Source organism: Pinus tabuliformis, chromosome 2_2, assembly GCF_031772625.1.
Source record: "Pinus tabuliformis cultivar Carrire ecotype Pingquan chromosome 2_2, CPIR1, whole genome shotgun sequence".
Taxonomy (NCBI): domain Eukaryota; kingdom Viridiplantae; phylum Streptophyta; class Pinopsida; order Pinales; family Pinaceae; genus Pinus; species Pinus tabuliformis.
This window is the reverse complement of record NC_142300.1, coordinates 356,120,839-356,144,134: the sequence shown is the minus strand read 5'-3', so window position 1 is coordinate 356,144,134 and position 23,296 is coordinate 356,120,839. Positions and strand designations below refer to the sequence as shown.

At 37.4% G+C, this 23,296-nt stretch overlaps 1 protein-coding gene across 7 annotated transcripts in view; it reads right to left on the bottom strand.

The window, feature by feature from the left end:
- The window catches only part of LOC149192717 (uncharacterized), a 473,076-nt gene that overhangs the window by 104,271 nt on the left and 345,509 nt on the right, over nt 1–23,296 (bottom strand). For all 7 annotated transcript variants that reach the window (XM_089404681.1, XM_089404682.1, XM_089404676.1 and 4 more), the window contains 5 exons: nt 1,845–1,969; nt 1,095–1,401; nt 697–968; nt 430–557; nt 61–178 (listed from right to left, as the gene is read on the bottom strand). In XM_089404681.1, coding sequence (XP_089260807.1) covers nt 61–178; nt 430–557; nt 697–968; nt 1,095–1,401; nt 1,845–1,969 — 950 coding nt within the window. The remainder of the gene's footprint in view (nt 1–60; nt 179–429; nt 558–696; nt 969–1,094; nt 1,402–1,844; nt 1,970–23,296) is intronic.

Genomic DNA, 23,296 nt, shown 5'->3' with positions numbered 1-23,296 from the left:
GTTTCCCAATGCAGAATGAGATAAAATATCCTGCTATATGCCTGAAAAGTTAAAACTCACAAGAGCAATACGTCCATTTGCAGAGGATGATATTGTTTTCAGTAAGTTTGGTTGATATTTCCATCGTAAAAGGGCATTTAGAGAAATGTCTCCCACAACTTTCATATCTGGCAAAGACCTGTTCAAAAAATACAATGTCTGTTAAAAGAATGTGATGACATCTTGCATAATACTAAAGACAGAACTACTTTAAAGTTTCAATTCCACAATATAATTGACTTCAATTTTAGATTTAATATTAAATTTCTAACCAACTAGAAATCTCATGTGATTAAATTAGGAAAGCTTTTATGCAGCATCCATCCTTATTTTATCATATTTTTCCTCAATATAAATATTCCAATTTCCCGTGAGAGAAACAAAACTCACCGCATTTCAAGTACCCCATTCTGATACAACAAAACAAGGCCAACAAAATTTTCATCCTTGTTTACAAAGGTTGATGCCCAACAACATGGTATCTCCAGTTTCACCTTACAAATGGAACGATTACTTCCCTGCAAATTCAGATTAAGTTTACTTGTTCAAATTTCTTCTTGTTGACATAAAATCTGTATCCAACCTTGAATTTGTTGCCTGACAGGCAAATCCACCAATGCTTATGAAGAACAAATAGCTTGATAAAATGAAGCAAACCTGAATGAAAGAGGATGCAGAATACAATCGCAAAGCATCCTCTGAGCAGAGCAATAAAAGTACATTTTCGAAGTTCTGTCCAGATATTGTATTTGTATTTTCAAAGCACTCCTTTGCTTCCCCCTGCCCTTTAGTTTCACTGAAAGTATCCACCTGGATTTCATTAAGTTCCTCTTGGATTATGTTCTTGTCACATGAATGCTGTCCATCTTGAGATGATGCATGTGCCTCTCCATCTTCACTCCTCTCTATGTCAGAAATACTTGAAATGTCTGATGAAATGAATCAAGGAAGGACACTTTAGAAGCACTAGACTCTGCACTGAAAATGACTAACCATGTTGAATTCAAGCTTATCAGCTTCTCATTAGGAATGAACAAACAGGCGATAAGACTAACCTACTAGGTGCAATGCCACTGCAGTTGATTGGTGTTTAGGATGTAAAGGTTTAGAACCTAGAAAAACACCTGTATCAGCATCAATAGTGATCAAATTTCCATCCTTGGTTAAGAAAAACACAATGTTGAATGGTGCTTCAGGTGAATCTTTTTCTGTCTGTCCTGATTTTGGAGATGTTGGAGAAAGTGGGAGACCCTTTGGTTTCATAGTTGTCTTCATAGTCAGTGAAATGACTGTTGTACTGCTACCTGGAAAACATTTCCCATTGAACAAAATTGAAAATGAATGTAGATCAACCACTGAAACCTGCAAAAGGGTAGAAAGGTAAGAATAAGATTGTTGTGAGCTTGATATACTCTTCATTTAAATAACATCTTTTATACAAATACAAGGTATCATGGAGCGGCAAAGATGAAATCTATTTCTGACGATGGAAAATAAAACCAGGTGCTGAGACATCCTCAGAGATTACTATGCCCCTTTGCATTTAGCAGAACTTCCAGATTTCAATACAAAGTTGGCATCCAGATCATTCTTACACTGAATATCTTCGACAAAGATCAGGCATCTCTAGAGTTTGGATTTACGACTGATACAACTAGCTTTTTTGTTTATGCTGGGAAACTGTTTTTAATTGTTATCTGCAGGTCTGTAGCTTCCTTGTATAAATCTTGACATAACCTCTCTTGAATATTAATGTAATTGAAGATGTATTCCCCTTCAAAAGTAAAAATGGAAACTTTACCTACCATCCCATCTTCAGAAGCAATGCAGGCTCGAGTTGCATTTGTGAATGCAAACGAACGAATTGGAGATCGATGAACAACAAAGACAGCAACACATTGGAAACCATTCCCAAAACGTAGAACATGGACTGCAAGCAAAATTCAATGCAGGATATGTCAAAAAGAAAAACACATTGTCCCAACAAATAACAAGCTAAAAAAGTGACAAATTTCTTTTATTTAATGGCTTGAGGCAACAAGTTAAATGACATTGTTTTCAACACATCCATTTGCCACTGGTCTAATGAAAAGCTCGTTGAAATTAATTAATGGTGACATAAGGAAAAAACAACTGCACGTGTCCCACATAGACTAAACTTAGGACAGCCATATTATTTCATGTTATGTAGAAAGTATAACCATCCGTATACTATACATATCTCTAGGATGAGGAAATTAACAATTGGATATTTTAAAGTCGTCAATGTCATAGCCGGGTGCTATGGTGCAGGAAGATTAATGCAAACATCTTCAAAAATTATAGAAAAAACAAAAGATAAACACAGGATCAAGAAGATCCAAGTATGGAAAGGGTATATTTTCTCATCTTTTTATTTTTTCAAACACATCTTATATTTAGAGAAAAACATTTACAAATACCAAATCAAAAGTGGAAGGGAATACAATGGACCTCATAAGCTTTTCAGTAAAGCTACTAATAATGATATAAAATATGAATATGCTATGTTGTATAAAGTTTGAACATCTTTTATTCACAATGTAATATACCAAATTATACATTTACTTCAAAAACTTACATCGTCAATTTGACAGTCAGATTACGTAGATTGAAACACAAAATTAATAGCAAAACTGGAAAATCTATTTTGCAACTGAAGAATAAACAAGATAAACAACCAGCGAATCTCAACCTTATTTTATTAATATGGAAATATTCCGGTACAAGAAACAAGAATATGGCTGAGGTGATGGACCAAAAGAGATCTACAACAATGCCGCGTTGGCCTCTATAGCAATTGATTTGATGAATCCACCTGCAAATTATGGGTGAATTCACCAAGGGAAGAGATGGGTTCTCACCCACTCTCACTAAATCACTAGAGGGTTTCTATTTTGGGGCTATAGAAGCAGAGAACTAGGCTCTCCAAACCACACCAAAGACAAATACTCAAATCCAAGATATCCCAAATGATCTCCTCCTCCTTTCGAAGGCCCGATAGATAGATTGTCATATCCCCAATTTTGATTCTTCATTGGAGGGGATTACCGGAGTTAATTGGGGAGGTGCTAAGCATGGGACAATTTTGTAATCTGGGTACTGGAGACATTTTTGGCGTATGGGATTTAGGAGAAATAAAAAATTACAGCTCTAGTGCAATGTGGGGGCCCGTTAAATTGGCAACTAGGGCCAAACTCCATGTGGGTCAGCTTATTTATGGCAGTTGATATTTTTATTGGATCCCTCTCATCGAGAGGTGTAGGATTGATCCAAAGATCATCCGATTCCAATATGTATTTATGGAGATATGAATTTATTTAGATTATGGTTTTATTATCTAGCCGACCAGCTCTTACGTAGGCTCAAGAAGCCCAAACGTCATGTCTATTCAACCTTACACTTTTAGTATAAATAAGAGAGGATTTGGAGTCATTAGAGACACACACACTTCATGTGATCTCCTCCTCACCACGTCTTGGGTTTTTGGTGAAGGAGAAACACACAAGAAGTTACGCTGGACTAAAGATGATGCCCTAACCGCTGTAATACCCTAGCCGCAATAAGCCGCAGGCTTATGAGGATGCATGCCGAGACCTTATACGCTGGATCTTAGTTAATAGAGACCGACACTTTGACGGTGGGGGAAATAAGATCAGAAAAGACGAGATGCAGTCACCTCGCCTACACAGCAGCTGAGAGGCATCGAGTGCAAGCATGAACCTGTTAAATATTTATCTGTAGCGTTTTAACCTCTCCTATTTTCGTAAAGAAAAAGCGGCCCGATGCCCATATCCACAAATAAAAACCATTCTCTTCTCAACGCATTTGCCCTCTGATCAATCCCGCGCAGCTGCAGACTGGAGATGGACGATGCCACGGCCCTAGTATGAGACTGTCGCAGGTCATGAATTGCTGGTATTACACGCTCGGCTCCACGGATTAAGAGTGTCCTGTTTGGGGCGAGGTCGAGGGTTTGAGATTTAGAAAATGACGATGAGCGAGCGGAAGGTTATAGAGCTGGAGTCGGGATGGGAATTTATGCAGAAGGGAATTACGAAGCTCAAGAACATTCTGGAAGGAATTCCCGAACAGCATTTCAATTCCGAGGAGTACATAATGCTTTACATGACTATTTACAACATGTGCACGCAAAAGCCTCCGCAGGATTATTCGCAGCAACTCTATGACAGATACAGGGAGTCTTTTGAAGAGTACATTACTTCGATGATTCTTATACGCAGGGTATAGAGATAATTATACGCAGTCAAAAGGTGCCACTTGTTACACGCAGTCAATCCCAGATCACTGGCGCAGCAAGATATACATATACACGCAAGCAATGGCAATATATATACACAGCAATATTTACACGCTGTAATGGAGATACCTTCCTACGCTGTCAGGAAGTCATCTTCTACGTAGTCATGGAGACAAGCCTCTATACGCAGTCAAAGGAAACCTGCCTCAGACATTCTCCTGCTCAATCACAGATAGACAAGAATTCAAATGGACAGTAAGTTGCAGTTTTGTTGACAGTAACCCCTTCTCTGAGATCTCGATCAAAGGAGCAGATCTCGGATGCCATGAATGAAGAAAAGAGCACAGTGAAGATCTCAATGGATCTCATCATTGGAAGATGCAGTAGTAACAAAGGTACAAGTAAAAGTGCAACAATGATGCAACTGTGATGACAGCATGATGTATGTGATCTTGAGCAGCATGATGATGCATTGTTGCAGCACGATGAAGCAACGAGAAGGCAGAGGCAGCAGCTTGGTGGGCAGCACTATGAGATCACGGACATGGGCAGCATCTCTACAATTTGAACTATGGCATCGAAGGTCTGCCCATCTTCATTATAAGGCCCTACACGATGTGAGACAGATGGTGACATGGATACCCGAGTTCAAAGAAGAGCATGAAGGTATATGCCCAGGATGTACCGAGGGAAAACTTACAAGGGGACCATACCCCTCAAATAATAGCAAGACTACAGATGTATTGCAATTGATCCACTTTGATACTAAGTCACCAGGTTCGAGTTCGAGTTCGAGTTCGAGGACCATGAAATTCGAATAAAGTTCGGCAACTCAAATTTTGTCGATAAAATTCGACATATAGAAATTCGAAAAAAAAAATGTATATTAAAGATAGATATATCATATGCATATGAGAAATGGTATGGCAACTTCAAATGCATTTAGTATAGCTGTTTCTGTTCTGTTTTAGAAGAAACTTATAGTATCAGTGATCATAGATGAACAATAATGACAAAAAGAGAACACAACTAGCCAGGGTTACCTTAGTGTTACCCTGATATATCAAAACAATAATCAAAACACTAACAGCAAAACAGTACAGCAGCCAGCTTGTATGCCACCAGCATCTACAGAATGTAATTTCGTCTTTATAATGAAATTACGATTTTTCCTTACAGGAAAAAAAAAGAACCCACATTTAGAGGGCAGATTTATACACTTATAAAGACTATCTTATTGTTAGAAATTATATTAACTGAAATATACTTCATATTCAGCTATGGAATACTCATAAATTTGACCAGGAGGGAACCATTATAAGCTGGAAGGTCTGCGTGTTATTGTGTTTAAAGTTCAGGCCAGCATTGACAGATTTATTACAACAATTGTTGTATTCAAAGGACAGCCTTGTAATTTCACACGCGGCAGTTTTCTGAGTTCTCGCCTCTCGGCCTGGTAAACTGATATAGCAGAAGATAGATATGCCCAGAACAACCCTTTCTTTCACGTCTTGTCTTCCAACAAACTTCTCTTACACTGATTTGGGAGATATCAATGCCTGTTCAGGAGATACGAGTCTTTGTTTCTAGAAAAACCCGAGCCCGTCAAGGTGTAGATGACACCGTGTAGTCTATGGCGTCTGCAATGACCAGCGGCGGCAATGAAAGGCATGAAAAACAAGCACAGATGACACCGTGTAGTCTATGGCGTCTGCAATGACCAGCGGCGGCAATGAAAGTTGAAAACAACCCGAGTCAATGAAACCTAAAACAGGAACACTCATACCCGCGGGCGCGCGAAAAAAAAAAACGAATTTAATCAGCTGCAGGCGAATTTCAACGTATAGAAACGAATTTAATCGCGATTTTATTCGAATTCGGCATGAAATTCGAGTTCGTCGAATTTAATGGCGAACTCGAACGAATATGTTCGTTTGACCTTCAAATTCACCGAATTTCGAATTTTATGTATAAAAATCGGCGAATCCGGTGACTTAGCTTTGATATATCTAGTATGATGCCCGTAAACTCTTGGAAGGATGAAGTATTCACCTGGTTCCGTCACTTCAAAGTCCATGTGGAACAACCCGAGGGGTTTGAGGTTCATGACCAGGAATCTCATGTATGCAGGTTGAAGAAAGCTTTCTATGGGTTGAAGCAAGCACCCTGGGCTTGGTATGAGAGCATTGATAGCTATCTGATGAAGCTAAGATTCACTAGGAGTGAAGCTGATCCAAACCTTTACTTAAAGGTTATGGATGATAAACCTCTCATATTGGTACTTTATGTGGACGACCTTTTTCTAACAGATGCAGACCCTCTCACTCACAAACATAAGAGGGAGTTGGATTCTGAAGTTGAGATGAAGGACCTAGGACTGATGCACTATTTCCTAGGGTCAAAGATCTGGCAAAAGGCAGGAGAAATTTTCCTATCGCAGGGAAAATATGTTGTGAAGATATTGGAAAGGTTTAGGATGGTGGACTGCAAGCCTCTGACTACCTCGATGGAGCTTAACTTTAAGAACTTATGTGGTAGTGCTGTCGGACCTAAATTGGGAAATGCTTCCAAGTATCGTCAACTCATAGGAGCATTGATGTTCTTGATCAACTCCCATCTGGATATATGCTTTGCAGTTAACACGTTGAGCCAATATATGGTTGAGCCTCATCACACACATTGGATTGGTGCCAAGAATCTTCTGAGATATCTTCGGGACACAATCACTCATCGGCTGAGATACACTGCCGGAGATGTGAGGCTGCATGATTATTCTGATGCTGATTGGGCCGGCAGTATGGTGGATCACAAAAGCACTTCTGGGTGTTGTTTCTCTTTGGGCTCTGTTGACCACTACGTGTTAATGACCCATAGCAATACACCCCCCTTTTTTCGCAAAAGGGATATCGTTCAATCAACGTGTCTGTGCCATTCAACTATCATCATCAGCGTAATCATGTTATATTGTAAACCCAATCTGCATGTGTAAATTGTAAATAATCTCAGCAGATCCGTGTCATGTATGTAATTGCCTAGGTAAACCTAATTTTCTAGTGATGATCTACGTTCCAGAAAGTTTTTTGTCTCACCGATCCATAATCGGCAGAGTTTTCCTTCAGCCTAACCCCAAAGCCGGAATGGATTTTGTCATTAGAATCTTAAGGGAGTCCTAGTGTGCTAGATCGAGTCTATGTAAAAGTGATTTGGGAATAATCCTAACTATTTGGTTAGGTTATTTTATTACAAATTTCTTGATCTATTCGATTATATTTGTGTCGCAGAACTGGGTAGTCTGTGAGGGTCTATATCAAATGGGTTTTCCCCCTTGAGATGTAAAAATGTAAAAGTCATGATGTAAAATGTCTTGAGAGTTAGAAAAATAATTTATCCCCTCATAGGTCTCCTAGGTCATAGTTAAATTTAAATTTTCCAAAGGTAAAATTCGTGGATCCTTTAAAAAATTAAATCTTAACTGGTCCAGGGACTAAGATTATTTGATTATTTTGTTAAATTTTATGTCTTAGGTCCCTGGGGTTAAGTAAAATTCAAAGTTTTGAGGAAATAAATGCAAAATTTTATTTTTTTGAATTTATTAAATATATTTAATTAAAAAATTCAAAATTTCCTCAATATTTGAAATTTTGACAGATGAGATTAAAAGAAATTTTGATCTTCATCGATGGTCAAGATCACTTTGACAAGGATCACTCGAACTAGCCATTGGGAAATTTTTCTTTAAATAGGAGGTCAGTTGTCAATTGAGGTCATCCGATCTTTTGATCGTGTGCTAAGGAAAGCTTTCTTGTAATCATTTTTCATGTGCAATAAAGAAAGACTTTGGGGTTAATTTCTGTTGGTGTTACTCTTCTTGGAAATGTTGTAAGATGTTTTATTTTCATGCATAGATTTAATTTCAGCCATTGATGATAACGTTATGAAGAGTGATTTAAACACAGGTATCTTGTTTGGTCACTGGGGTTTGAATGGCAGTTTAAATTCTGAATATAATGGCAGGTATCTCCATTAGATTTGAATTTTATTGTCGTTTTCTCTCTCTATGTTAATGGTTGAATTAAGCTGTGCACGAAATTCTTGATTTTAAGATCATTGGGTGTTCGAGGAAGTTTTCAGTTGGACCAGCCAACTCTCGAATAGCATTTTCTGAAGAGCCCAGCTGGTTTTGATCCCGGCCTTATCATTAGAACTTTCGTTGTGGATGCATGAAGGGTTTTCTGAAGCACCTCACCTTAAGTTTAAAATTTTAAAAATATGTGTGGCATAATGATAAATCTGGCTGCTTAGAGCTTTTAATTTGTAAATATTGTAATTATTTAATTAGTTTTGGGGTTTTTAGTTTCATCCTTGCATATATTGTTTCTGGGTGTTTTTCCATTGCAGGTTGCAGATCCGAAAAGGAGAATTTGTTTGAAGCCAAATCTAGGCCCTAGAGGGTAAGATCTGGCCTCAGGATCAGCTCTTGCAGAAGTATTTACTTCAGATCCGGAAATTTCTTGTGGGGTTTTCATCAGGGAAATCTGAAGCAAAAAGATTTAAAATTTTTTAAGGTTTCTGAAGAATTTTGAGGGTTTTCCAAGCCATTTGTCCGCTGTTGCCTGGGGTTTCATTTTGTTACAGGAAAATTTTTGAAATTTTTTTTAGGCTAGCTGTGTAAAGCTTCTGAATTGCTGCCAAGCCTCCACGCTGCCATCCCTCATCTCTCTCCTCGCAGCAAACTTCTCATAGTAGCTATCTGCAGCAATCACTTCCGCAATCATCACGCTGCCTCCTCGAGCTTTGCAGTTTATCTTTCTCAGCGAGCCATCCCTCTAGTGTCCCCAGTTTTCTTGTTGTCCAGCGTCAGGCAGTCACCTTCAGCTATCTCCATATCCCAATGGACTCCCTCGGTTCTTCACGCGGCATCCATCTACGCTAGCCATTCCACACCATTCCGCAGCCATCATTCTCAATCCATTCCCTTCCGCAGCTCCCACATTCTTCCACACTATCCCTTCCTCTGTCATCGCATTTCTTTGCTGCCCACACACTCATCCCATAACCCTATAGGCCTCCAATCTGCACTACCTAGCCTGCAACCTGTCGCTCTCATTTCCTCAAACCCTCACGCAGCTCCATGCTTCCCTCAACTGCTGCCTTTCCCTAAAAACTCCACAATACCCATTGAACCAGTGCGCTGCTATCCCTCTCGTCGTCCATCTCCTTCACACTGTCGTTGTCCTACTCTTCCCTCCTCTATCGAGCCCCTCCACACACCTGCAAATGCATAACAAAAAAAAAAAGGCGTTCAATTTTTTTACATGCTATACGATTAGGGTTAGATTTTTTTTTTTTAGGTTTGATTTCATCGTTTATGTTAAGTTAGGATTCGAGGCTCTCAAATTTTGATTTATTTGTTTAACATATTCGATTAGGATATGTTTGATTAGTTTAGAGTTTATATAGTTTTGAATTTGTTTTGGTCTTCATAGATTTTTAGTTTAATTTTATTGTTTATAATAGTGAGGTTAGATTTTGATTCATTTTATGTAGTTTTGTTTATTTTAGAAATTCATTTCTCTTTATGATTTTGATTTATATTTTAATCATTAAAATTTTCTAAAAAGAATAAAAAAAAATTAGCTTAGCACATATTGAGAAATTCACCTCGGGGATAATCAAGCTATCAAATTTAAATCTCCTTCTGGGTGTCTTTTTGTGTTAAAACTATTGTGGTATCAGTATTTATCATTTTTCTATAGTTAAATGTGCCTAAATTTCTATATTTGAGGATTAACTATTTGAAAGTGGTAAATAATTCTAGGACCTGAATTGGTTGGCATTTAGATTTTGTGGTTATTCAAAGCATTTGCATCTCTTGAAGTTTAATTCTAAGACATTGTGCTTCTATAGAAAATCTGTCATCCTTGCTTGGATTATTTAATGTTCATTATATGTTAGACATTTTGTTAATATTTTCAAGCAATTGCTAAAAGAGTTTTCATATCCCTGTTTTCTAAGTAGCAGTAACTAGGGTAGCACTAATTGCCAAATAATCGCGATAATATCGTTTTATCACGATTTTTTCAAAACAAAGATAAAATCATGGGGTTTTTTTTATTGTCGGTTTTTATGAAAAAATCGCGATTTTTGGGGAAAAAATCGTGGAAAAAATAATAATAATAATAACAATAAAATAAAATTATTTTTTATTTTTTATTTATTTTTATGAGGAGGAGGAGCTGACCCAAGCTACCCCTGTCACCAGTAGAGGACGTGGTCTACCTCCTGTAGCTCCTAATTCTTCAGCTTCTAGAGCATAGCAGAGTCTACTACCAACTCCATCGACATCTACATCTAAAAGGGCAAAAGAAATCAGTAGTATTAGACTTTAGTTATTTGGTTCATTTCATTGTATATGACATTATGACTCATGATATGAGATACATTATTATATTTTTTGTTGATATTTTGAGGCTGAGTTGGGAGTCATGAGTTAGGACTTACTATTCAGGACATGATTCATTGTTATGTGTGATGTGGCACTAGAAATGATATTAAACATCTTATATATTAGTTCTTTTATCATATTTATGTGTCAATGTATTTATTTTATGTTGTAGATGCTTTAGATATTAAAAAAATTGCAAAAAAATGAATATTTTTGTATGTTACTATTTTTTCCCGATTTTTACCGATTTTTTCCCGATTTTTACGATTTTTCCCGATTTTTTCCCCATGCCGATAATATCCCGATAACGATTAGTGCAACATTGGCAGTAACTAATCAATTATTGGGTTTTCATTTTGCCTAGTAGGATCATTAAAGGCACTGGTATTTATCATTTAAAATCTAATTAAATCTCAATTTTTGCTAGGCCTTAATTAAGTATTCGATTGCGTCGATGTGTCTCCTGAACCGACTGATTCCCAGCTAGTTCTCCTTTATCCCATAGGGTCTACCCCCCTTAGCCTGCGATAGGGAGACGGCTTAAACGGAGAAATCGGGTAATCAGGGTGACAGGCCCCGATCTGAGCGTTGTCGCGGTGCTTAGACACTCCGTGCGACAACAGTCTTTGGTGCCGCTGCCGGGGATAGAGTTTTTCTATCTTTGGTCCTGACGACATTCATCTTTTCAACCATCTCATCTTTTCCGCCATTCATTAGCCTATCAAACGACCAACATTTCCTGGTGTCATTTGATCTTTTCATCGCCCTATCTTTCGTCATCTCGTTAATCGTTTCATCTGCACCTTTCGCACCTGGACATTTCGGTTCGTTTCTTGTTTGGGTGGCGACTCCATTTCCTTTCATTTATTTTTTCTCAGACAAGAAGCCCCCCTTATATCCGGTTGTTTGTTGCCTTTTTGATCATAGAGTTAGATTCATGTTCAAGTGGCGACTCCACTTCTTTCATCTCTTGTTTTTCTTGAGCAAAGGTCTCTCTCTATCATCCATTTGGTCCCTCATTATCCATCATGGATTATTCGTTTACCCCGTGTCATTTTACTGATGTTCTCCATGATATTTCGGAAGTGGCCATTTCTAAATTGTCTTTGTTCTTGGGTGGTGATTCAGTCGCTGTTAGAAAGCATCTATGCAGGTTTTCTCATATGATGTTCATATATTGTAGTTCTCCTCAGTATGATCATGAAGATGTCAAAATGCGTTTATTTGCCTCTTCTTTAAAGGGATATTCTTTGAATTGGTTTAATAATTGTCCTGAAGATTCTTTCACTTCTTTACAAGACATCATTCATGCTTTTAAAGATAGATATTGTTATCAAGATAGCTCGCCTTGTGCCCCCAAAATTATGCAACAGAATGAAAGTGATCTAGTGAAGGATCCAACTGTCGATGAAAGATTTCAAGACAATTCTCCATATCAGAATGTGCCATCCACTTGCACCATTACAAATCAAATCCATGACAGTGGAAAAGCAGGAACAAGTTATCAAATCGGTGTCGATAATGAAAGGGAAATTCAGAAACAAATTATAGAAGAATTAATGCGACTGGTAAAAAATATGGAGATTGGTTAAGAAAAGTTTATAACTGATTACATCAATGATATGAGAACTTTATACACCCAATTGGAAAAGCGAGATAAGGAGATGGAAACCATGAAAGCTAATCATGATAGGGAAATTAATTCTATGCAAAACAAGTTATTAATTATGAATGAAGAAATGACTATCATGACATTCGATTATAATAATCAGTTAGCTACCATGCAAGAAAATCATAAGAAAGAGATAAACTCTATGCAGCATTGCTTGATGACCATAAAGGCATAGAATGACAAAGTAATAAAAGATATCGAAGCTAGTCAGATATGTCTTCAGAATAAGTTATTGATCATGGAGGAAGACCATGCCAAGGAAATCAGTGCTATGAAGGTTGAACACTCTAGCCAGATGGATGCCATTACAATACAGGTACAGAGATTTCAACAGCGGTCAGAGGATGAAAGAAACAAGGAAACGTCGACAAATCAGAAGCCTCCTTATCTGCTGCAAAAAGCTCCATCTTATTATGAGGAGGTCATTGGTTCGATTGAAAAGTGGTTAATTGAAGGTGACCCAGATAAAATTGAAAACAATAAAGATCAGATGCAAAATGAAGAGAGACATGTCACGCATATCTTACATACTTCATCTGAGAGTTTTGAAGCAGAATGTTCCACAAAGAAAAAACGCAAGAGAAAGAGAACGAGGAAGCTATTTGATGCATCAAATAGTTGTAAGCAGCTTCATTTTCAAATAGGAAAAAGTCCTACCGTATGCAGAATTGGACATGGCACATCCGAGAAGTAGCCGACAAATTTGCCTCAAAACAAGAAAATGCTCAGTATACACTATATTGAACGCATCTAATGCCATGGGGCATCCTCTATATTTCTAACTCTACTCCTTGTCTTTCCAGCATTTCATTTTTGTTTAAGAATTAGATTTACTTTTCATGTTACTAGATAGTTAATAAATGAAGAGCTTATATCTTTCCTGTGCTTAATGTTATATGATGATTTTTGGATGGACGCTACTTATGTTTTGTTGTGTTGCGTGGATGCAGATTCTAGATTCTCACATTCCTACAGTGCAGCAACGTGTCCCCAAGTAGAGCCAAATGTTGACCACTACGTGTCAACAACCTGTAGCAATACACCTCCTTTTTTTCGCAAAAGGGATATCGCTCAATCAACATGTCTGTGCCATTCGACTATCATCATCAGCCTAATCATGTTATATTGTAAACCCAGTTTGCATGTGTAAATTGTAAATAATCTCAGTAGATCTGTGTCATGTATGTAATTTCCTAGGTAAACCTAATTTTCTAGTGATGATCTACGTTCCGGAAGGTTTTTTGTCTCACTAATCCATGATTGGCAGAGTTTTCCTTTAGCCTAACCCCAAAGCCGAAATGGATTTTGTCATTAGAATCTTAGGGGATTCCTAGTGTGCTAGATCGAGTCTATGTAAAAGTGATTTGGGAATAATCCTAACTATTTGGTTAGGTTATTTTATTACAAATTGCTTGATCTGTTAGATTATATTTGTGTCGCAGAACTGAGTAATCTGTGAGGGTCTATATCAAATGGGTTTTCCCCCTTGAGATGTAAAAATGTAAAAATCATGATGTAAAATGTCTTGAGGGTTAGAAAAATAATTTATCCCCTCATAGGTCCTAGGTCCTAGTTAAATTTAAATTTTCCAAAGGTAAAATTTGTGGATCCTTAAAAAAAATTAAATCTTAACTGGTCCAGGGACTAAGATTATTTGATTATTTTGTTAAATTTTATGTCTTAGGTCCCTGGGGTTAAGTAAAAGTCAAAGTTTTGAGGAAATAAATGCAAAATTTTAATTTTTTGAATTTATTAAATATATTTAATTGAAAAATTCGAAATTTCCTCAATATTTAAAATTTCAATGGATGAGATTAAAAGAAATTTTGATCTTCATCGACGGTCGAGATCACTTTGACAAGGATCACTCGAACTAGCCGTTGGGAAATTTTTCTTTAAATAAGAGGTCAGTTGTCAATTGAGATCATCAGATCTTTTGATCGTGTGCTAAGGAAAGCTCTCTTGTAATCGTTTTTCATGTGCAATAAAGAAAGACTTTGGGGTTAATTTCTGTTGGTGTTACTCTTCGTGGAAATGTTGTAAAATGTTTTATTTTCTTGCATAGATTTAATTTCAGCCATTGATGATAGCTTTATGATGAGTGATTTAAACACAAGTATCTTGTTTGGTCGCTGGCTAAGTCACCTAGCACGGGGATTCGGGATTCGGGATTCGTAGTATCGAATTCGGAGACGTTGACCCCCCGAAACAGGACACGTAAGATTCGTTATATATTATTTTATTAAATTATATATATATATATATATATATATATATATATATATATAGATATATATATATATTAAAAATTAGATATTTCTTACACAAATTTTAATTAATGATACAAATTTATTGATTTCAAGCATAGATCTTCATCTATAGCATCCATAGTACATACAAAATTCAAATACATGTCAGTGGTCACATAAATCATGATTCATAATTCATAAGTTCATAACTAAAAGACAACTTACAACTACAAGATAGTAAGATAAACACACTGACAACTGTAGTTTTCTCATTAAGTCATCAAATCAAAATGTGTTACATAGGTAGTGCTGGTGCAATGCCAATGGCAAATAGAAATAGAAAATATAAAACAACTACAAGTATACAAGCCTCAAGGTATCAATCCTCATCATCATGGTCCCCACTGCTCTCCTCCGCATCCTCCTCCTCCCCTGTATCCATAGTCGCCTCTACATCTGCTGTTGTGGAGGATGACCCCTCTAACTCATCAAATCTAACAGGCTCTAGCACTGGATCATTGAGATCCATGTTTGTCAATGCCAACTCAACACCGGTGTCCAGACCCATATCATCAGGAAAGACATCCCACATCTTTGTCTTTCCCCTCAACCACTCTTCTCTCTGCCTGTAAATAAGACGAAGGTTAGTGTGCACATACACCATTGTCTCTGCCCTAGACTACTCAAGCCTACTCTTCTTCACACTATACAAATTCCCATATGTGCTCCAATTCCTCTCATAACAAGAGGATGAAGTCACTTGAGAGAGGAGCCTCATGGCTAACTGTTGAAGAGGAGGGCTTGCTGCAATGTAGTGTCCTAAAAAATCCGCCTAAATGCCTCTTTCCTCCCCTGTGATATTTCACCATCCATGTGTAATGAATAAAATATATATAAATAATGTAAAATAATATAAATGATAATAAGCATAAATAATTATTAGTTAAGTAGTAATTAGGTTGAAGAGGCATGTCTAATTGAGACATGACTCTTCATGAAGAGACACTTGCTTGGTATATAAGCAAGCCTCTCGTTCTCATTTGTAAATCATTCATTCTTATTCATATATTTAATATAATATTTATATCCTCAATGGATAACTTCATATTCCAAGTTTTCTGGAGTAATTAATCTATAGAAGGAACTTTGTTCACTTCATTTGGTATTAGAGCAGTTCGGTCCTCTAAGTTGCTTAACTGGTGCACAGAGCTCGTTCTCCTATCCAAGTCTTTGACTATCGAAATTCGTCAACCTTGTTGCCGTATAATTGAAGCATTTTGCTCAATATTTGGGAGTTTCTCCTTTTCTCTGTTTTTCTAGGCCTTTGGCCATAAAAAAAAATTAACCAAAAAAAAAATATAAGTAAATAAATTAAAAAAAGAAGAAGAAAAAAAGTAAAAGAAAAAACAAAACGGATACAAAATCTCATACCAAGTATATTTAAAACTTTTTACGTGGAGAAGCCCGTGGTTTTAAAAACAACCCATGGTAATTACCCATGGTATTTTAAAAAGTTAAAAGAAAAAAAAAAAAAACAAAAGGAATACATTTTACTTTTTACGTGGAGAACATTTTAACAGAAGTTTTAAAAACAACCCATGGTAATAGCCCATGGTATTTTAAAAGTTAAAGAAAAAACAAGGATAAAAAACTCTTACGTGAAAGGTAAATATTACTTTTTACAGGAGGTTTCAAAAAAAAGCCCATGGTAATAGCCCATCGTATTTTTAAAAGTAAAAGATATTTTATAACATTGGAGAAAAAAGGTGTGATCTAAATAATTTTAATCGTCCAAATCTAAAGATTGTGACCGTACCAAGAATCAGGTCTCATCCAAATTTTCTAAGAAAAAAAATATTATTATAATTATAAAAAAGGATATTATATGAGCCTTATATAGTTACATATAAAAGGAAAAGTGGGTCTCAAAAAAGTATATAAAAAAGGGACCAATTTATTATTAAAAGAAAAGAAGTGAAACTATTATTATTATAAGATAATAAAGTTATTTTGAAAAGGGGTCTTAACAGTGTTGCGAGGGAGCGCCCCCCCCCCCCCCCCCCCTTCGAACCCGCTCCCGAAGCGAGCTCCGGGCGGGAGCGGCTCGGGAGCGGGTCGGGAGCGCGCTCCCCAAATCGCTCCCGGACGGGAGCGATTTTCGGGAGCGCGCTCCCGTAAAAAAATTTGCGCTCCCTGGTCTGTGAGGGAGCGCTTCAGGGAGCGATCGCTCCCGCGCTCCCCGAGCGCTTTTTAATGCCCGGGAGCGATCGGGGAGCGATCGCTCCCTGATCGCTCCCGGGCATTAAAAAAACGCTCCGGGAGCGAATTTTAAAAAACCGGGAGCAGTTCGGCGGAAAAAAATTCCGCCGGACCCGAAAAAACAAAAAAATTTAACTAATTTTTTTTGGTTTATAAGCCCAAAGGGCCAAAAAAAAATCATTTCAATGAGATTGAGCTTGAGCTTGAGAGCTGAGGAAGAGCAAAGGAGCAAGGAGCAAGGAGCCAGAGTTGAGGAGCGAGGAGCAAGTGCCAAGGAGCGAGGAGCAAGCTTGCAGAGGTAAGTAACTTAATCATTTAGTTAGTTTAGTTGGTTAGGTAGTTAGTTTGGTTAGTTTAATTTACCTGTTTGAGTTTAAAGATCATTAATTTAAATTAAATTAATAAATTAAATGAATTAATCCCAATAAACTAAATTAATTTGCAGATTCAAAACTCAAACCCTACAAACATCAAACACGATGGACCTGGGGATTTTTATTGGCATTTTCCTCTTCCTGGTCCCTTTTCTGGTTATTATGGTGGTGGAGAGTAGGAAACGGAGGGGGCCTGAAACTGAAGAAGTGGATGAAGAAGCCGGAGGAAGTCAAATAGGTGAAAACCCCAGTGAGGAGGATGTGGAGGAGGGTGAACATGAGGGTCAAAAAACTAAACAAGACCAAACTCCATTGTGGAAATATGTTCAGAGGGCTGAAACAGGGAGAGGGGGTGGAACCACTAAATTTCATTGCCCCCATTGCAACACTGATTACACAGGCTCATACACCCGTGCTAGAAGACACCTTTGCGGGAAAAGGGCATGGGATGGAGAGAAACAAATAGGAATCAAAACTTGCAACGCGGTGTCAACAGCAGATAGAGCCAAATACATAAAGGAAGAGGAGGACGCCCAATACAGAGCAAAAAGATCAAGGGGTTTCTTTGAAAGCTCACAGAGAACTCCTTCAGCAACCTCCCAAGGCAGTGGATATGGACATGGAGGCTCAGGGTCATCATCTTTACGCCGTAGAACCATATCAGATTTCCTTGATGAGGGGTGTAGGAATGATGTGGATTCAAAAATTTACAGGTTCCTCTATGCAAATGGGATACCATTCAATGTTCTACGCTCACCTTATTGGCACGAAATGGTTTCTGCCATAAATGATGCCCCTAAAGGATACAAGAGCCCTGGGTATGACAAGGCAAGAACTGTTGGCCTTGATCATGAAAAAGCAAAAATATCACATTCTTTGAATAAAATGACAAGTTCTTGGACTGACAATGGGGTGTCCATTGTATCTGATGGATGGACAAATGTAAAAGGCAAGCCATTGATAAGTGTTCTTGCTGTGTCCCGAAGTGGTCCCATTTTTCTAGCTGCACATGATTACTCAGACAAGTTCAAGACCGCTATCAACATTGCAGAAGCATTGCTTGAAACAATTGAGCGTATTGGCCCATACAATGTCATCCAAGTCATCACTGATAATGCTCCTAATTGTAAGGCAGCGGGAGCAATTATTGAGGATAGATACCAGAACATATTTTGGTCTGGATGTTTGGTTCACACATTGAACCTTCTGTTGCATGATATTGTCAAAAACAAAAATGAACAATACCAATGGATTGGTGATTTGTACAAGAAAGGAAAAAAAAATGATAAAATTTATTACAAATCATAGCAATACCCATGGCCTTTTCCGCAGTCACTCGAGATTGGAGTTGCTGAAGATTGCGAGGACTAGATTTGGTAGCTATTACCTCACCTTCAGGCGCCTTTTGAAGGTAAGAGAGGGTTTAGCTAGCATGGTATCAAGTCCAAATTGGCAGGTGTTAAAGGAAAGGGCTACAAATGTAGCTGACATTGCAGGTTTTGAAACGGTGGAGGAGGCCGCTCTTGATGGGCAGTTTTGGACAACTGTGAGACAGGTATTGGATTTCACCAAGCCAATTTATAACATGATTCGGTTTGCAGATACAGACAAACCAGTGATTGGCGAGGTGTATGAGCAAATGGATACCATGTTGGGGGAAATAAAAGACATTGTTAATAACAGAGATCCCGACTTGTACAATCTGATTCACGATTGTGTGTGTGAACGGTGGAAAAGGCTTAACCTTCCACTACATTGCTTGGCGTATATCCTTACGCCAAAATACTACTCAGATTCTTGGTTGGGCAAACCTACAGCAGGGGGTGGTGTTAGGACCAAACCCCATTTAGATCGAGAGGTAACTAAAGGATATCTGGATGCATTAGAAAAGTTGGTGCCTGACAGGGAGGAATGTGCAGCTGTGCGCCTTGAAATAGGCAGATACTTCACTGGCAGTGGTTTGTATGGTAACTTCCATGCAATGGACGACAAAGATAAATTTGATTCTCTCACATGGTGGGAAACATATGGCGGCGACGGACTTTTGCGAAAATTGGCATTGAAAGTTCTTGCACAGGTTGTAAATTCTTCTTCTGCAGAGAGGTGTTGGAGCACCTACAGTTATATACATAATGTGAAAAGAAACAGGCTCAACGAAAACCGAGCAGAAAGCTTGGTTTATGTGCACTACAATTTGAGGTTTTTGAGCCATTACTGTGATCGGGCTAATGAAGATCCCACATATAAAATTTGGGACAATCACCCTGAGGACGACAATTTGGAGGATGGCATTGTACATATGGAAGAACTAGAAGATGAGCTTGTACGGGATGAAGCTGAAGCAGCTGCAGCAGCCATGCCACCTCCACCTCCACCATCCAGTAGCAGTTCTCGGGGCCCGAGTCTTGTTCCATTGCTGTTGCCACCTCCATCGACACCCTCGCGTGGAGGCTCTAGTTCTGGTCGTCGGTCTGGGCGGGAGACTCCTAGAAGACCACCACGACCTACTTATACTCCTGGAGACTCTCGTGGCAAGGGCCACTTGTAGATTTACAGTTTACTTGTCTTTTTTAGTTTCTATTAGACTTGTCACTTTAGTTTTCATAACTGTTCAGTGTTGAGTTTTGAGTCCTTGACTCTTGACTCTTGACTCTTTCATATCATTATGACATTATGATATTTTTTGTAAACATTATATCACTGTGACAATGAAAATTTGAAGTTTGAAGTTGGGCCTTGGCAATTATAACTCATTGGTAATGATTGTGAATTATGAATATGATGCTTTGTGAAAGACTAAAGTTGTTTCATTTCATCTCATTATTCATGTTTCATTTTATAAATTTTTAACATTTCATATCATGTTAACAGTTAGAAGTTAGGACTTAGAAATATCTTCGATATTACTTCTTGTAATGGTTAAACTTGGCTTACAAGTACAACTTGTTACTTTGGTGATCAATGATGATAAATGTTATTGAATTGAATGTTATTTTAATTTATTATTTTACTAAGGTTGATGACGATTATAATTTCTAGATGATTGATGTGATATGGTTCAATGATCAATTTATGTTTTTTTTATGTTTTTTATGTCTATTTCATCATTCTACATGTTTTTGTTGACATATATGTATCAAAAATTAAAAAATATAAAAAATATATATATTTTTAAAAAATCGCTCCGGGATTCACTCCCAAACCGGGAGCTTCTGAAAATGGTCGCTCCCGCTCCCGCTTCCGCTCCCGCTCCCAAGTAACACTGGGTCTTAATATAAAGAAATACATACTTATATAGAGGGCAACAATATAAAGGAGTATTTTTTTAATAGAAGGGTATTCAAGTTTTTAACAATCCATGTTAAAAGAGAATATTTGAAAAATATATATAGAAGAAATAAGTGATATTTTATAATAAAAATAGCTCCAGTTGACATATTGTTTAAGCAAAAACATCAAGGCAAAAATGGAGACTAGTAATGAAAGGTTTCCTGAAACCTATAGTACATGTGTTTACACACTATTTCAAATCAAAGGATCACTCGCAGGAAGAGACATCATAATCTCTATCTGTCCTGCTGAAAGAAGTAATTATGTTAGTCCTAAATGTGCTAACCAATTGGTGATTCCTGAATCAAATATAGTTGAAACAAATAGTTTTGGCAAACAATACGATATAAGCAATTTACACCTAAATATTGGAGATTATACTTCTACCTCAAAATTCACCGTGAAAACCTTACATTTTTACGATAGTGACATTGATAGTGACATTGTTTTGGGTTACCTTGGATGGGAACTCTAGGTTCCTTTATTCTAAATACAAAGAAGAAGTTTTTAACATTTTCTTACAAGAAGAAGAAAATAATGCTCCAAGATTTTACACTAAAACCAAATTCAATAACACCAGAAGATATCTCAGATATTTCAAAAGTAATGTCTCAAGAAGGTAAAAAGGTATTACAAAATATGCAAAAAGAAATTGACAAAATCAATGTTGACAAAAATGAAGAAGTTTCTTGACTTAAAAACCATAGCGAAAAATTGTTGATGCAAATTAAGAAACTTAAGAAGGATAAGAAGTCATTAGAAAGCCAGGTACAACAACTTATCAAAAAGGAAGCATCAAATGTAGCAATTCAAGTTGAAAATAAGGGAACAAATACCGATCCAGTGAATATGACAACTCAAAAAGACAAGTCAGTTGAAGAAAAGACACACGTAGATGTTGCAATTCAAACAATGGACATCCCAAGTGAATGTTCCATAACCAATTCGACAACATCTTCACTAGAAGAAAATCTAAAAACTTTATATCGCCATCCGAATCATGAGAATAGACAAATCAACCAAGCTGTGTATCATGACCATTCAAACTGTAGACAACAAATTAATGTTTCAGAGAATAATGACGTAACATCAATCCAGTCTTATGCTAACAAGTCGTTACAAAATTCCAGTGATCAAAATATTATACAGAAGATTAATCTTGGATGGTTTGACCCCTTCTTAGTGCAACAATTTTGCTTGTCACTAAGAAGATCATATCAACTTGTATCGAGGAGGATGACTATTCCGAGAGAGAAAGACGTTTGAAGCCGAAAAATAAATCAAGCTTTTTTTCATCGATAAGCTTTGAGGACAAAGCTCTTTGAGGAAGGAGGCAATGTAACGAATAAAATATATATAAATAATGTAAAATAATATAAATGATAATAAGCATAAATAATTATTAGTTAAGTAGTAATTAGGTTGAAGAGGCATGTCTAATTGAGACATGACTCTTCATGAAGAGATACTTGCTTGATATATAAGCAAGCCTCTCGTTCTCATTTGTAAATCATTCATTCTTATTCATATATTTAATATAATATTTATATCCTCAATGGATAACTTCATATTAAAAGTTTTTTGGAGTAATTAATCTATAGAAGGAACTTTGTTCACTTCACCATGTGAGGAGGGAATCTGTGGGAAGGTCCACCATTCGACCACTCATGGTTGTAGTATTTAGGGTTCAATGAGTGAGCCTAACAATGTAAAAGTGTACAATTCTTGTCCCATCTGCTGACAAGAATATTCTGTATAGTATCACAGAAGGCCTCTGGTGATGTCTCGTACTCGGGGCACTCACTCTGTAGAATAATGCTCCTCACAGACTCAATCATGGAATCCCATCCCTCATAAACCTCTCCTAGGATGGGTTTGTCTGTATCTGCAAATCGAAGCAAAGAATTGATAGGGTCCATGATCTGAATAATTAGATCTACCCTCTCCCACCAAGCATCATCTAGCACTGTGTCCTTCACTCTTTTAGAGGCTACCTGATCTGTCCTTCTCCAAAAAGACCAAAACTCAGAAATAACCATGGACCCAAGAGCAGCCTTGACCTCCCTCAACCTCTTCAACATCATGAATGAAGAGGCAAACTGTGTATCAGCAATCTTCAACAATGATAGATTGGTGTACTCCTTGTAGATAGTGAGGGCATTTGTATGATTTTGCACAAAGTTACGGATATGTCTTGCATCCTCAATAATGCTTCCAATCCAAAGCACATCAGAAGCAATGGATTTCAGTGCTAAGTTCAATGAATGGACAATGCAAGGTGTCCAAAACACTTGTGGGTATTTAGCTTCCACAATCATGCCAGCAGCCTTGCAAACAGGTGCATTATCTATAATGATTTTCACACAAGAATCAACACCTACATCTTCAATAACTTTAATAAATAACTCACCAATAAATTGTGCATCCTTGTATTCTCCAAGTGTATCCACTGCTTTCATGAAAACTGGACCACTCAAGGAAGACACCATGAAGTTGATGATTGGGTGTCATGCTGGATCTGTCCATCCATCAAAAACAATGCTAACCCCAGATGTTGGCCATGATGCTACAATAGGCTCAAGCATTTTTTGCACCTCTTTTTTTGCCTTCGTCAACAATGTGGTTTTCAGCTTCTCTGACCCAAGAGGC